The 16,125-nt window shown below is 38.9% G+C and overlaps 1 protein-coding gene across 9 annotated transcripts in view; it reads right to left on the bottom strand.

Annotated features, from left to right (window-relative positions):
* Positions 1 to 16,125, bottom strand: part of FOCAD (focadhesin) — a 269,315-nt gene that overhangs the window by 39,903 nt on the left and 213,287 nt on the right. For all 9 annotated transcript variants that reach the window (XR_011497231.1, XR_011497230.1, XM_014845338.3 and 6 more), the window contains 5 exons: positions 14,788 to 14,904; positions 12,099 to 12,337; positions 8,819 to 8,908; positions 2,677 to 2,824; positions 665 to 784 (listed from right to left, as the gene is read on the bottom strand). Coding sequence is in view for 7 of the 9 variants with exons in the window: in XM_014845338.3 (XP_014700824.3) it covers positions 665 to 784; positions 2,677 to 2,824; positions 8,819 to 8,908; positions 12,099 to 12,337; positions 14,788 to 14,904 (714 nt within the window). In the remaining 2 variants the exon portion in view is untranslated. The remainder of the gene's footprint in view (positions 1 to 664; positions 785 to 2,676; positions 2,825 to 8,818; positions 8,909 to 12,098; positions 12,338 to 14,787; positions 14,905 to 16,125) is intronic.

Below are 16,125 nucleotides of genomic sequence, written 5' to 3'. Positions count from 1 at the left end.
CAATCCCGCCTCTGGCAACCACCATTCCACTTTCTGTCTATGCTTTGGCTACTCCAGCTCCTCTTCTAAGTAGAATCACACAGTATCTGTCTTTCTGTGATTTGACTATTTCACTTAGCATAATGTCCTCGAGATTCATCCTGTCATAGCATATGTCAGAATTTCCTTCCTCTTTAAGGCTGAATAATATTTCAGAGGGAGTATTTTAAGGGTATTTAATTCAATTTATAGGCATGTAAATTGTCCTGTACATATTCAGTCATGAGCAGAGATTCTCTGCCTTGAATTTGCTGAGGTTTGACCTTATCAGGGTCCTCTATGTATTCATATCTTTACAAATTATCTCTAGCCCTCCATAACTCTTACATTCCCTAACCACATATTTTAAGATGTTACAAATACAGAGCAATAGTTGGAGAGAGAGAAAAGCCTTTTGTACTCTCTCAAAGAAAAAGAAATGGGGGTATCAAAAGAAGATAGGGTATCAAACGAGAAAAAGATATCTGTGACTGTTGGCCACAGCTATGAGAGAGGACAAGCATTAGAAGTTCCTTACTTCTGGGCGTGAAAAATATTCCATAAATCTAATCCAGAGTAAGTCAAAATGAGGCCTTAGCAGCAGCAAGAGACCCACAGAAAGAAATAATCAGGCACACATTCCAACCTGCTGGCTGTTCTCCACTAACTGTCGAAGCTTGTTCATGACATCTTCAGCCTCTGCGGCCTCAATAATTCCAGCACTGAATGCTGATGCACACACACAGCTAAGGGTATAGGCAAGGACCTGAGAAGAAAAGACGGCAGAAAAACGTTTCTTCATGAGGGAAAATAAAAGAACACAGCTTAGCTGACACAAATATTCCGTCAAACTTCTCCCCAGGATAAGAAGTAGATTCAAATACATCTGCTACAGACGAGGCATTGTTTTACTGCCTAACACGTTATATTTCATGACACTGTTATGGGATGGGTGTCATTATTCCTATTTTACAGATAAAGACTTTGAGGCTCAATTACATAACTAGAAAGAGAGGCGAGATTCAAACTCAGGTCTTTAGAGTCTAAATCAAAAAGTTCCCTTGTCACCTCATGTCAGAACACAGCATCTATCAACAGCGGAAGCAGATTTTCATCACCAGTAGATGCCACTAATTGCCACGTACTCTGAGATCCAAAGCCAAACAGGAGCGGAAATTGAAAGAAGTGAAACGCGGGTATGTTAAGATTGTCTGCTGGAAGTACTGGAGTGTAATGGACCAGGAACGTGGGCTTGAGAGCCAGAGAAATTGTGTAAAATAGAGCTAACACTACTTACTTCATAGCACTGCTGTGGTAATTTAATAAGTAAATGAATAAATAAATGAACAAATTATAAATAAAAAAAGAATGTTGGGAAGAGACAGAATACTCAGGCTATGTTCCAAATTGACCATTTACTGGCTAAGTAACTTTGGGCAAGTCCCTGCATCTATTTGAGCCTCAATTTTTGCAAATCAAGGTTAATCATCCCCTGCCTGCACTACTTCACATTTTCATGATGGAATTCTCCCTTACAAAGATGCTGTTAAGACAAAATGAAAATGGTCAACTCCTAACGCTAGCTCACACTGCATAAAAAAAGAAAGTAGTTTCTCAGGCAGAAATTGGACACTAAAATATCATAGGGGAGAAAAAAACAAAACTGCTTACTTAAGGCCTTATAAATCAAAACTTCAAGACAGACAGATGCATCAGTTATAAAAACTTTGCTTTCATTTATTAATCAAATTGCTCCTTGGTTGCAAAATTTTATTTGGCTTAAAGAAATATGCACTTTTAAATCACGCTTTGCATTGCTTTCAAAATGGAAATGTGGTGCACACCATAGAACAAAACTTCAACCCTCTGTGCCCCAAAGAAATTCACCAATTCAACAAGCCCTATTGCTGAGAGCAGAGGGGCTGAGCAGGGAAACACAGCAGCCATTATGTACTCATCAATAGCTCGTGGGCAGGCCGAGATAAAATAGAATCTGCTCTAATGAGAGGGAGAATCTGGCCAGGCCAAGAGGTCGTCCTGGCTCCTCCCAAAGAAGAGCAGAGGTGGTTCAGCTTCACCTGGGCACCACAGACACATGCCTCAGACGTGCCCTCTAACCACGGCCAACACACAGAGACCATGTCACATGAACTGCAATTCTGCAGATTTTTGCACCCTAACAGAAAAATCTTTTCATTAAGTGTGGTAAAGGGAATTTCCTCAATAATTTTTCATGCTAGCTGACATTAAAAGAATCAAATGCCTTTTGGATCCGCAGTTTCTTAAGCTTATTCCTGGCCATCTCTTAAAGTTACATTTGGCTCAAGCATAATTCTAAAAATCTCCATTTAACTTTCCTCCAGAAATTGCAGCTCTTCTTAGAAAGTGCCGTCTAGTGACGCTGACTTAGGTTTTTGTATTCACTGAAGGCTCTTATCTTAGATGCCACATTGAAGTCTTAGTTGATTTAAACAGCTGCACAATTCGAAAACCTTATGATCTAATACAGGTTGTTTGCCACTCAGATTTTCTCTTAATCCTAGCTGAGATTGAGGAAGAATTTAATTTCAGGGTTACCAAAATATAAGAAATAGAAAATCAGCAGCAATGGGAATATAAAAGACAGCAAAGGGCAGAAAACTGTAACCTGTCTCCTACCTCCTGAAACGTTCTGCTCTGGCTCCCACTGTCATCTAGGTACGTAGAGAGCTTCCGAAGCGATGCTGCCACGTGAACTCGTGACTCCATTTGGCTGCTGTGGCTCATGAAGGACAGAACAAGTCCAACTCCCAATATACAGCCCGTGCTTGAATGTCAAAATAGATGAGGTGTTAAAATCACAGGAAATGCACATCATTGCTTGTCACTTATCATGGGGGTTTGCAGCACTCACAACCTGAGGTAAGACGGCCGGATTCTAAGTGTGCTCCCTGGCGCCTAACTGTGCCCCATGAACTGCCACCAGTACACCCACCTCCCCCCTTAAAAGGAGAACTTTATATCAAAACAGGTGTCCATGGTCCATGCTAGTGCTGTGTACCCACTAAAGAAAAACAAACAAAAACATGAAATAGTTTGAGTTAAACTTCATGGTGAGGAGAGGAAGAGGGGTAAAAAGCAAAGCCAATTATCAGTTCTATCTCTGCATCTAGAGAGATGCTGAGGTCCTCTCTCCACTGGCCGCCATGCTGAGTGCACTATGATTAACTGCATAAGGAGAGAAAAGACTAAATTTCAGGATATGAGCTGAAGACATCTGACTAATACAGGGGGATAAATGCAAGTCATGACTATGAGGTCCTGCTAAGTGCTTCATGTTTCCTAGTCAACTTCAACAAGTGGAATTTCTTTCTCAAAGAAACTGTGTATTTGTCTGTGCACAATGACATTAATCCTCTTCTCCCCTCTGATCCCTCGGTCTACCACTGGGTCAGAAGAGAAAATGGACAAATGACAGGCTTGTCAAAAGTTACCCCATGTGACAATTCAATTGGAATCTTGGGCTTTGTGCCCCAATTCTCCTGAAAGAATACATATCCATTTAAAGAAAAGAATTGTTCTCCTAGAAAACTTCTACTTAGTATGATAAGATAACGCAGCTTTGGGCTAAGTTTTTACTTTAAAAAGAGTTTTTGTCATTATTGTTTTTTAAAGTGAAGAAATGCTGACTTTGTCAGAAATCATCTTCACTCTGCTTTGGCTTGCCTCTCATCATGATAGCTGCCACTTAAAAAGACATTCCAGGGCATCTCTCAATAACCTATGTCAATGTCCGTGCATTATATCATTTTGCTCTTATATATAGCATTTATCTCCTTGGTTGGTGTCAAGAACCTTCACATAGTTTCATGAACATGTTAATTACTTCCCCCAATACCCCTGCGCAAATGGAGCATCTGCATCTGAGAAGAGACACCCAAACGGACAGAGAGGCTGCAGGATTTGCTCAAGGTCACGCAGAGAGTTTCCAGCAGAGCATGGCCAGAAGACGAGGGTTTGTGATTCCCAGCCTCCTGTTCCATCTGCCAAACCCCAAACCCCTCTTGGTGCCCTGCATGATGCCATGATGGAAAGCCTATAAGAAGGCAACAGAGCTCAAGTGTTTTTCTAGTTTCTATTGTATAACAATCTGGCATTAGAAAATCCTTTGTAAAGAAGCTACTGCAGTAACAATCCATCATTAGTCAGGCAGAACTGCTGCTAAAGCTTACATGAACTTAACAACAAGCTCAACTAGCATAATGCATTTCCGACCAGTTAAATCAGCATCTAACGTCGGAGAACTGCACGCTTTTGAAACAAATCACATTTCTGAAAGAGGAAAGGCTGCTCTTGATGAGCACGGATTTAAAGTCTTCATTTTCATTTAGAGTCTACAGGGAAGTTTTTTTGGCTATCTTTCTCTATTGATGCATATAAAAACGTGACAGAATTAGACCAAAGATATAGTTAGACAAAACGTGATTAATGCTTTGAAAAATTTGACTTTTGCTCCCTCTTTGACTATTTAACTGCTACTAAGCTTAAGATGTCCAATGTTACTGCCTCAAGGACACCTTCCCTGGCCCAGCAGGAAAGCTCTTTCGTACCCTCCGACAACACCCCGTACCAATCTACTTCAGACAACTAGGGCCCACCTCCTTCACCAGCCTGCAAGCTCGCTGAGGGTGGCTACCATTGCTGGGTTTTCCTCACCACAGTATCTGTGGCACCTAGCACACTGCTTGACAAGGACAGGCATTCAACCAGTATTTACTGAATGCCGAAGAACTGATCAAATGCAATGTTTCAAGAGAGTCTAAAGTGGAGAGAAGTTCTACAGGAAAAAAACAAAACAAAACAACAAGACTTGATTGTCATGTTTAGTTGGAGGCAAAATTTATGGGTGGCAAAATTCACTGAATATATCATCCAAGATTCAATCAAGAAAACTCAATTTCTATGTCTTGCCAGAAAGAGGGGTGTTGGGTTCATGAGGAAAAAGGATCCCTAGGATCCCTCTCAAAGCTCAGTAAAATACGTGCTGGGGTCCATCTTTCTCAATAAACAGGCAGGTATCTAAGTCTTGCTTTTCAGGCTATTCTGGACATACAGAAATGTCTATCCCCTGGACCGAAGCTCCTCCTTTTCCATCCCAAGGCATATGGGCACAAAGGCTTAGAAAAAGACATACCAGTTTCTAGTTCACATTTACCTAAATATTATCACAGCATAATTATTCTCGGGTAACGTTACCATTCCCTAACAGTTCTCCTCATTGCTACAATGGTAGTTAGTTGACTGTTGTAATGCATGAATATATAGATTAACTATGTATACACTATGCCAATATGAACATGTTAGAGTGTATACGTCTATTGACCTTCTAAACTGTTTCCTTCTATTTTGTCTCATTTTTCCACCATGCACCAAAAAAGTAGTCCTAAAGCTTTATTCCTGATGTTTCCTTTTGATTTCCAAGTCTTCTACATTTTAAGCTGTTTATTTTCCTCCTGAGTCTTAAGGATTTCCCGAGGTGCTTAGTTCCTCATTTCTACACATTTACCTCAATCTAGCTTCCCTTTGGTATGTCTGCCAGCTCTAACCCAAGAAGTGCTTGGGCAGAGATAGCTTTCAAATCTTTCTGTCCGTTGAAAACAAAAAGGAGTTAAGTGTTGGTATCTCAGACAAATGAAATAAGAAAATTATTAGCTATAAAATTAAGATTTTGGAATTGCTATCATAAATCTTCTATAAGAATAGTAACAAATGAAAAAGAGAAATTGAGTTTTAAAATTATATGCCCTATTATGTCATTAGTTATTTGAATTTCATATGCGAGTATATTAAAACATCACTGGCAAAAGGAAATCTGAGACTCCAAAGCTATGCAATTCTGATATATGTGTTGCTATATCAACTGAGATATAATGATATATTTTTCTAAAATTAACCAGAGATGAATCTTCAATTCCCTAGTTTATTGTAGGCTATCCTGCAGATTAAGTACTAGGCCATCTAATAATTAGTTCTAATAACAGTTAACATTTGTATAGCGCTTTGCCCTTTACAAAACACTATACAAATGTTATCGTATTTGTAAAAGCTCGATAGTAATTAACCAACGCTCAGGTCATTGATGGATCGCATGACCAGTCAGGGCTGTGAGGAGCGCAATGGCAAATAGACACCACTAGATGGCAGCAAAGTGTAAGTGATAGAACCACACATGGGGACCGGCCCAGGTGCTCGGTTCTCTCAGCAGGGGCACATCTATTAAATCAAGGAAGCGTGGTGAATTTGCTCTGGGTGAATTCTATCACTGGAGGTAGCACGTTCCCAGATCTATTAACTACCTCCCGGTAACGCTTCCACTATTTCTCTTGAGGAAGGTCTGCCCTAGACTCCTGCAATCTCATTAGACAGGGGAATAAAATCTTTATGCCATGTGCCAGGCACTCAGGTCTGGGCCTAGTTACAATCGCTCTCTTTTTTTTTTGTAATGGTGAGAAATACCTGCACATCAGAAAAAAATAAATAATAAATAGCATACTGTCAAGTGTCAATTGCTTTCTTTCTATGGAAATGTGTTCTCCACACTGTACTATGTAAAAGGAAGAACACTTTGACGTCAGACAACCTAGGTTTCTCTCCTAGCACTGCTTATTGTGTGACCTTGATCCAGTCTCCTATTTGAGACTCACTTTCTTCATCTATAAACCAAAGTGATGATGATTCCTGCTTTAGTATTAACATTTAGGTTGTAATCTGGTCTTAATTACATGATCAATGGATGTGAAAACATCTAGCACAAAATGCAGCTACTCAGTATTAGTTGAAGGTGCAACCAGAGAGAGAGCTCCATAAGCACTGACACCACACAGCATTAGGAATGACAAAACACCAAACTTCATTAGCTATAGGAATAACAGAGTTTGGAGAGGATAGAGGGGGCATTGCTTGAAGGACCTGAGCTTTTAATTGGGTTCTTAAAGACAAGCAAGATTTTACTAAACGGACAGGAAATTTCTGATGACCTATTCCACTTGATTGCAGGATTAGTCCCCTCTCTAGGCCCACACTTCCCTTTCCCACAGTTGCTCATTAGGAAGGTAAGAATCAAGAAAGAATGAAGAAATAAGAAACTTATTAATAAAAAAAAGTTATTTTTAAAGTTAAATATGCTTAGACAGATCAAGTTTTTAAATGCATAAATATCCATATTGTGGTTAATTCATTTATTCCAATGGTCCTCCTTACATTCAAACAACCTTCCTGCAAACTAATGGAGATGATACATGAAAGTGATTCCTGATTGTTCCAACTGGCTGAAAGTTTGCAGCATCATAATCGCAAAATTTTTCCCAACTTCATAATACTCTGAGCTACAGCTATGATGAACTCCTATGTGGGGAAGGCAAGAGGAGGAAAGGAGAGAGAGAGAAACAAACATATCTTCCTCCTTGGTTGTAAAAGGCAACACCACCAACACATGGATGAGGCTCAAACATCTCAACTGGTCGTCAGACCCAATAACACTTAAATGGCCGCATCCCTTCAATTAATCACTTTCTATATTTGAGAGACCTCAATCAGGCCACTTAACTCTTTCTTTTCCCGTATTCAAAACCACACTCAACATGTTATTTCATCTCTAAAGTGTTTCGAGATAAACTGGGTGGGCATCAATGTTCTCACCCAATCTTGGCCTGCCTCTAAAAGAAGATCCTGCGGCTACCACCTACTAAGTGAAAATCTGGCTTAATTACTCATGATGAGATACTGATCCATGCAGCTATTTCCACCACTGACTCTTCTGTCAGTCTGAACTTAGCAGGCTCGACAGTACAAATGTAACTTTAGATTACAAATTCCTAAAGGCCAGAAACATCAGCACTGATTTCAACTCATATTTGAACACTGCCCATTATAGCAAAAAGTAAATGAGTTAATAAATTGGAGGTTAGTGCTTATCATCTGTTGAGTTTCCTAGTAATAATGTGGAAGTCCAACAAGGTAGAACGTAGGTCCTCAAAGGTGTTAATACTTCAGAAAGCCTAATAAAACCGTATATTCTCCCACGCAAGTCACACAGACTAACTGAAACATTCAACGTCTCACTGAACGAGAATGTTTAACACTGTTCTTTGAGGTATTCTTTTCTGATCATTCCTTTTGGTTTTTGTTCATTTTCATGACTGGAATGAGAAAATAAATTAAACTTGAAGATATTTTGTTTAATAGACAAAATCTTTAAAAAACATGAGGTCTGTAGGTGGGAGAAGGATCTACTAATATTGAGGAGGGTGGGAACCCCTGGTGTAACCTATGTTTGTTTCTATTTTGACCCCTCAGCCTTTGGGTTTCACAGGGAAATCTAAATGGTGGTCAAAGCTTCCCTTAACCCAATCAAATTCAAAGAACGGTTTCAACAGATCTTTAAAAAGATTAAGCCATGAATACAATGAATACATGATATTCATGTGTAAGATGTGATACAATGTATACATGATACATGAATACATATATCCCCAGATATATGCCTCGTATGACACATGTAAGACGGAACTAAGGTATTAGTAACTTAATGACAGCCACAAAATATCACTTTGGCTTTATATTGAAGCAAATTGTCTATTGCTGCAACTTGGTTTTCAGAACAAGTCAGCTTTAATTACAGACTTTTGATTATTACTGAAGACTCTTTGCAAAGGGATTCAAGATCAGGTCCTACAAATACTTCACCTCAGAATGCAAAATTTATGACAGAGTAATAACCAATCTTTAAGTATCTTTTAGGGGGGAAACGGAATCGACATACTTGTATTCAAGACTAGAGTCAAAGCAGCAATTTTCCAGGGCATCCAAGGACTTCATCAGAAGAAGATTCATCTGCTGGCCAGATACGTCACTGGGTAAAGACCATGAGGGAAAAATGAATTATTTAAAATCATTCAACTGTCTAAAATACTTACGATATAATATTTTGCTCTCAATAGTTTACTGAAAATGCATTTCTTTAAAAAACAATAAAAGAAACAATTAATAATATTGACAATCACATATACTCATTTTGTAGACAGAGAAACTGAGTCAGAGAATTTATCAATAATTGGGTTTCTGAACATTATAGTTACTTGCAAACCAATAACTCTAAAACTTCTACTTCTGCATTTTCTCAGCCCATTCATATTTTAAACCACTGAAAAATAAAAACCGAAGTCAGAATCCCAAAAAAACATTTTTAAGAATGCTAAAGTGATTTTCTTCAGAATATTTAGTAACTCATGAGGCTGATAATATCAATAATTGTTCCAAATCCTTTTCTTGCAAAGACTGTTACTTGTGATTTCATGTCTCAATTGTGGAAGTTAGAAGTTCCATTCTTTTACTTTCCTTTTTTTTTAAAAAAAAAAAAGGGGTGGGGGTGAAAAAAAACCGAGCCCTATATTCTTCTGCCTTTATACTGTAATTGATGTGGTTTTTGTAATTGTCTTGGTGAGAACTACGACCTGTAAAAGTAAAACTTAAAAGGTAGCTCTATGGCTGCTTTTTCAGGCAGAGTTGTGGGCTTCATCACCAACACCATATTATCAAGGGGTTCCTATGTGTCAGCTCTCGGGCTGCTGCCTCAGACCATGCCGAGTGGAATGCAGCCCCAGGAGTGCCAACCAGCCAGAGAGCACTTTCGATAATGTCTTCTCAAACCAAGACTATAGCGGTTTTGCCTGAGGTGGAGGATTACATTTTGTAATGAGAACACACACACATACACACAGTTTTAATAGCTTTAACTAAATAAGTTCTATTATAGCTGTTTTCTGGAGTAAAATACACTTAAATATACTAAACAAATGCTAAAAGATCCTACTAGTATCCTCAGGGAGTTATGACAGAGGCAAGCTTTGGAATAATGTGCTTTTCTGAATAAATTCTAGACTGGAATTTAAATTCAGATGACTTTTTCATAAGCCTTAGCAAAAAATGGATTCACTGTCATAATTCTCTTCTGTAAGGTGATTTTTCATTATCAAGACCAACATATTGTCCTAATCCTGTTCCCTTAGCGGGTTGTTTTGGGCCACTTATTTGATATCATTGACTATTCAGTCAACAGCCCTCAAAACAATTACCTTAATTTTAGAAAAAGGGAAACTTTCTCCAAAAATGTCATTATCTGGTGACATTGTCATTATCTAGTAAAATATTTATTAGTACCAAACTGCAAATGTTACAGATTCTTCTGCTTCAAGAAATCAGGAAGGTGGAAACCATGAACAACCATACCAGTGGCTACAGTACTAAGACACTGGCCTAAGGAAGGAGGATGCAATCAAATGTAGGATCATTAGGGCAAAGGTAAAATTTGCAGTTATTCTGAGGGCACTCAGCCTCGAGAAGAGCTTCTGGTGTCCTTCCCCAGGGTTTCCAGCAGGGGCAAAGTCAAGTAAGATAGACAGGGGTGGAAGGCAATTTAGGAATTAGGAATGAACGCTTTAGGTGAATCACCATAGGTTTCTCCAGGTAGCATGGTGAAATTAACCACAAACGCAAGCTTGTCAAGCCCTAAAACCAGCAACATCTCATGCTAAACGAATGAAGACGGGAGCCAGAGCCAGGACAGGATGAAATGAGTTGCCTGGAATTAAACTGTCATGGCTCATTTTTAGTTGTAAAACATGTTGCTTGAAAAGATACTGAAGAAAGAGCATGAACACAGATGGTGAAGAGACTGCCATTTGTAGCAACAGTAGCAAAGGGAAAAAAATCACTTTCAAGTTTTAAGTCTTTAAAAATACTTTGTGTTCTGTCACACACACAAGATATGTAACAGTCAACTCACATGCAAAGGGCAGCTTTTTGTTCAGGACCAGAACCAGGCCTATACGTACTAATGCTGGTGAAGAGAGCAAAATGAATACTCTGGAAACACTGCAGACTAAGACTAAGCCAATCTTCCTAGTCATTGGACAGATGTTTCCAAGAGCTGAAAATGATCATCTGAAATATAGTATTCCCCTAGATCAACAACAGTTCTCATAAAGGTTTCACATATTAGTGTTTGCACAAAACTATATAAATTACAAATGCAAACTTAACCTCTGGTTTCAAACTGAAATCTAAATATAGCATGATGTCATCCAGTTTCTCTGCAGCAACACCATTTCTCGCCTTTGGACAGACAGTTAATTTCTGCCGACCAGGGAAGCGTAAGGACATCTAACATCACAACAGGATGCCCCTCCCTACTCCCCTATTTCCAACGCAGGAAAGTGGGGCTAACTTCCAAGTCAGTGACACCTAAATATTCATGATACTCAAATATTCATGTAGTACCACACTGCAATCAATCTGGATATGTAAAATTCTAAGATTTGTTAGAAAATAAAGAATAAATATAATGAACAACAAAACTAAAGTAGATTCTTTAGCATGAGAAAACTTTCCCATTCAGTGGAATTTTCCACCTGGGTCTTTGATATTCTCTTAACTCCATTCACGGGTAAAGCTAGCAATCCAAAAATGAGCAATCAGACTGAATAAAGCACACAGTATAATATGCACAGATTAAGACTCTTTAAGGATTATAAAAATGTAGCCAGGGCACAGGATAAAGGCAATATTTAAAACTGGGTACACGCAGTTCTTAGCTGACTCAGTGATTCCCAGTACCCTCAGGCACAAGGGTACCCCAATCCCTTCCTCCCGTTTCACAGTGATATCAGTAGAGGATCAGCAATTATTTTCACCCTTATAAACCAGAAAAAAGAAAACGACTTTATTTATAGCTCCAGAAGATTAGACTTTTCCTCATATCTATCACACAGATGTATCCACGGCTTCCATCTAAGCATGACATGATTTTCAAGTAATCAATCACTTTAAAAAGAGCAATCCTTAAAATACATTAATATCTATGTGATGGTATTAGAAAGACAAATGCACACATAAAGGAGAATAAAAAATCAACTTGCCCATCTCAGAAAGTTTAGCAACCTCACACTGCTCAGATATAATGTTTATGCACGTGTGTATATGTGTGTCAAATCCTTCGCCTAAATCACAAAAAGGAAAAGCAGGAATATTTTAATAAACTGTACCTGAGTTTCTCCTCACACAAGCGAGAGAGAAACATCCCCAAAGCAAGGCCCATGTGGATTTGCACGGCTTGAGACTCATCAGCACTTGGTTTCCCAGGTAACCTGGCAGTCAGCATGTTCAGGATTTCCTCAACCTTCTCTTTGCAAGAGATAATGAAAACTGGCACAAGGAGAGACAAAGCCGTGGCGGCAGCAGAGCGGGCAATGGCACTAGCTGTGTTTTCACCAGAATAGGATTTCTAGGACGTGCCAAAGAGAGAAAACAGGGGGTTGGGCTTTTGTTTAACACATGAAGGAAGCACACCTATCACACAAGCTGTAGGACAACACAAGGCCCCTTAGATCCCCCCCGCCAACCACAAGTAATTTTTAAAAAACCTGTCTGTGTTTGTCTATAGGTTACATTTTCACTCTTACTGAAACAATCTACTAATAAACACTCAGCTAACTAATAATGTCCCTTAAATTTTAAAAAGCAAACTGTAAGTGTCCCCTTTTAAAGTGTATGAATTCCCTCATACTAAAGCCTGAGACAATTTCAGGGTTTTGAAAACCCATATGGATACATAATGAAAAACCCAAAGGGCAGCTATCCAAGTTTAGAGAAACCACCAACCCAAATTATAAACGTCCAGAAAGCCTGGAGTTTTGAGGGAGAGGAGAAAGGCGGGGGGAGGTCAAGTTTAGCATGGAGGAGTAAGTGTAAGTCTAGCAAGGGATCTACTGGCAGATCTGCCAACATTTTTGGTGGGAACGCTTCCCAGTAGATGGATTATTCCCTACAGGGGGTTAATTCCTTTTAATTAAAAAGGAAGTTGAAATCCTAAAAGCGTCCGGTTACAAAGCAATAACCAACTATTCAAAATGAAACAGAGAGCTGTATCTGCTCCTTCCTATATGTAAGTATGGGAAAAGAAATGAATAACAGCCCTAATAAAATGACAGGGCAGCTGAATATGAACAGCTTCTACAAGAATCCCGTGTTAGAGAGCTCTACCAGACATTAAATACATTTATAACTATGTCTGGGGTGGGGAAGCAAGCCTGTCTATCATTCCTCACTCAAATGGTCAGACACACCATAAAGGCCGTGTTGTCCCTTGCAGTCAAAGCACATTAAAAAGTGTTTTTAATTCTATACTCATTTGCTCTCTAAGCTTTAGTACTTTAAGGATAAAAATGAAACATGTGTTAAGGTATTCTTTAAGTTAATATAGCACCATTGTAATGACAATGTACTACTCAGAATGACCTGGCTGCTAGAACACTGGAAATAAAAGAAGTGACTTTCGAAACAGGGCTTTGAAAAAGTATAATAATGCAAAAACCACAAAGGTAAGGGGCAACCCTCAGCTGGCTAGTAAGGAGATTATTTTTATTGGCTTGCAACAACTAAGCAGTGTTATTAGAAATCTAATACAATAGCCTGTCCCACTGAATATCTGAACCAGATACCTATTGCAAAGCCCTCCATAAAAGCTAAACAAGCTTTTCATCCATCATTAAAGAAATAAGAACACTTTTGACAGAAAACAAATCATCATAAAGAAAGTACCTCTTTGAGCAAAATCTACCTTCCAATTTTATTTTACATTACCTAGTAAGTCATTTTTTGTCCTCAAGTAAGTTAAAAATCTAGTTCCAGACCCTAAGCCCCAGATGAATACATACCAGGTCCTCCCAAGGGCAGGAGGACAGAGGCACAGAAAATGTTGTACAGAGAAGATCTAAGGCAATGGAGTTTCTGGCTAAATTCATAATCTTAGCAACAGTTCAGGACCAGCACTATATTTTTATTCAAAGCAACTATAATCCTCTGCCACTCAGCTGATTGTCCCATGATCACTGTAATTCCCTAAGCAATGGATAGTGAATAAAGTAGAACCAAAATATTATTCCACACTCATACAGAAATAAAGCATGCACTACAACCAGTAAAGGGAAAATGAAATCTACACAAAAAAAGTGTGTTTCTAGTTTGCTTCAAATCTTAGGATATAAACATGCAGAAAGAGAATGACTAAGTAACAGGTGTCTTTTTATGATCAACAACAACATTACTTTGTATGTATAGAGTATCTCACAGTTTTCAAAACATTTTTTCATAAATTATATAATTTGATCCTCACAATCTTTCATAAAGTTGGCAAAGCATTAATTTTTACCTTCGTTTTACAGGTAAAGAAAATAAGATGCTGGGTTAAGTAAGTGTCAGGTCAACAGTCATAAACTAATACAGGGTGAGGCCAGGGCTACAACCATTACAGATAATAGTGTTCAATCCCTTCATTTCATAAACAAGAAAACAAAGGACCAGAGAGATTAAGTGAACTGCCCATCATCACATACCCTGAAATGAAAAAACATTGACTAGAAGCTCGGGATCCCCCATCTGCAGCCAATATTTATTTTACTACGACTGTGGCTCTTGACTCTGACTACATGTGCAATAACCTAGAAAGCTTCCAAAATGCTGATACCCGGGGCCCATCTCTGAGCAATTAAATCAGAGGTGAGGCCTACACATCAGTATTTTTTTTGTAATATATGTTTTTAAAGGTTCCCAGGTGATTCTAACGTACAGCTAAGCCTGAGCATCATCATACTCTATCATGGATTTCAAGTAAACAATTGACACGAGAAGAGTCAACCCTTGGATTTTCTGAAATTCTTTATTTCTCAGACTTACATAATAAAACCAGGAGAAAAGTCGTCCTCTGGGTTGGTAATGGCTATCCACAATGACCAGGAGGGTATCAAAGACCATGAAAACCCACTCTTTCATTGGAAGGAAATTAGGTTGAACCTGCAGATGAAGAAAAACATGCAAGAATAATGGAACAAAGGAAATAAATCTAAATATTACTTCTAGACCCAAGGTACAACCCCCTTCCATATCAAAGAGTGAAGTGCTATTTCAAAAAGTAAACTTCACGGGCTTGTGCAGTGGCGCAGCGGTTAAGTTTGCTCCCTCCACTTCAGCGGCTCAGGGTTCACAGATTCGGATCCCCGGTGTAGACATACACATTGCTTATCAAGCCATCCTGTGGCAGCAGCCCACATATAAAATAGAGGAAGATGGGCACAGATGTTAGCTCAGGGCCAATCTTCCTCAGCAAAAAGAGGAGGATTGGCAGTGGATGCTAGCTCAGGGCTAATCCTTCTCACCAAAAAAAAAAAGAGGAAACTTCATCTGCCAGATTGCATGAGATGGATAGGTATGACAAATATACATCTTCACCTGTGTAGGAATAAGATTTACCTTTTACACAAGACTCAGCAGAGGGGAGAGGATGAGGGCTGCAAAACAGAACGTATCTGAGAACGCTTCAGAGTTCTCCTGTGTTCAGCGAGGATAATGTGAAGGGCGAAGGGAGAGATGTGCAGAGAAAGCAACTCAAAATTTGTCATTTCTATGACTTGCCATTTCACAAAGGAGGCGATATAGCAGCCTACAAAATTTTGCTCACCATCTCTAGCATTTCTGCTTACTCTCACCATATATTTATCATTCAAGAATCATCACATCTGCCTAGTTAATTAGGTATGAAAATATAAATGATCTTCATTTGGGAAAAGAAGAGGAAAGAGAATGCAAAAAACAAAACAAAACCCAACTCATTAAAAAGAGAACTTGGTTTTAAAAATCATTTGTGACCATGGATGTCAAAAGCATTCATTAATGCGCACGTTAACACTCAGGTGGCACAGACTATAAAGGTCAATGCAGTGTTGAGTATCTCCTTGGAATTAATTCCTTGAATCAAAGAAGGCCTTCTTCTTAAGATCTGTAATTGTAGGTCATATGCAGACTTAGAATGAAGCTTGAAAACTTCAACTTTAATCAAATAATGAGGTCTTGAGTTTCTACTGAGTAACAACCAAGGGCAAGGTCATCAAGAATAAAAGCAAAGCCCCACCTCTGGGTTGTGGGCTTCTCAATGTTTTGTGTACTATGTGTCACAGTGCAGAAGAAAAGGGCAGGGGAATAAAGAATAAGAAAGCCTGGAACTCAAACTCTGAGCTA

This window comes from Equus asinus, chromosome 23 (genome assembly GCF_041296235.1).
Source record: "Equus asinus isolate D_3611 breed Donkey chromosome 23, EquAss-T2T_v2, whole genome shotgun sequence".
Lineage (NCBI taxonomy): Eukaryota > Metazoa > Chordata > Mammalia > Perissodactyla > Equidae > Equus > Equus asinus.
The sequence above is the reverse complement of the archived record's forward strand: the minus strand, read 5'-3'. Positions and strand labels throughout refer to the sequence as shown.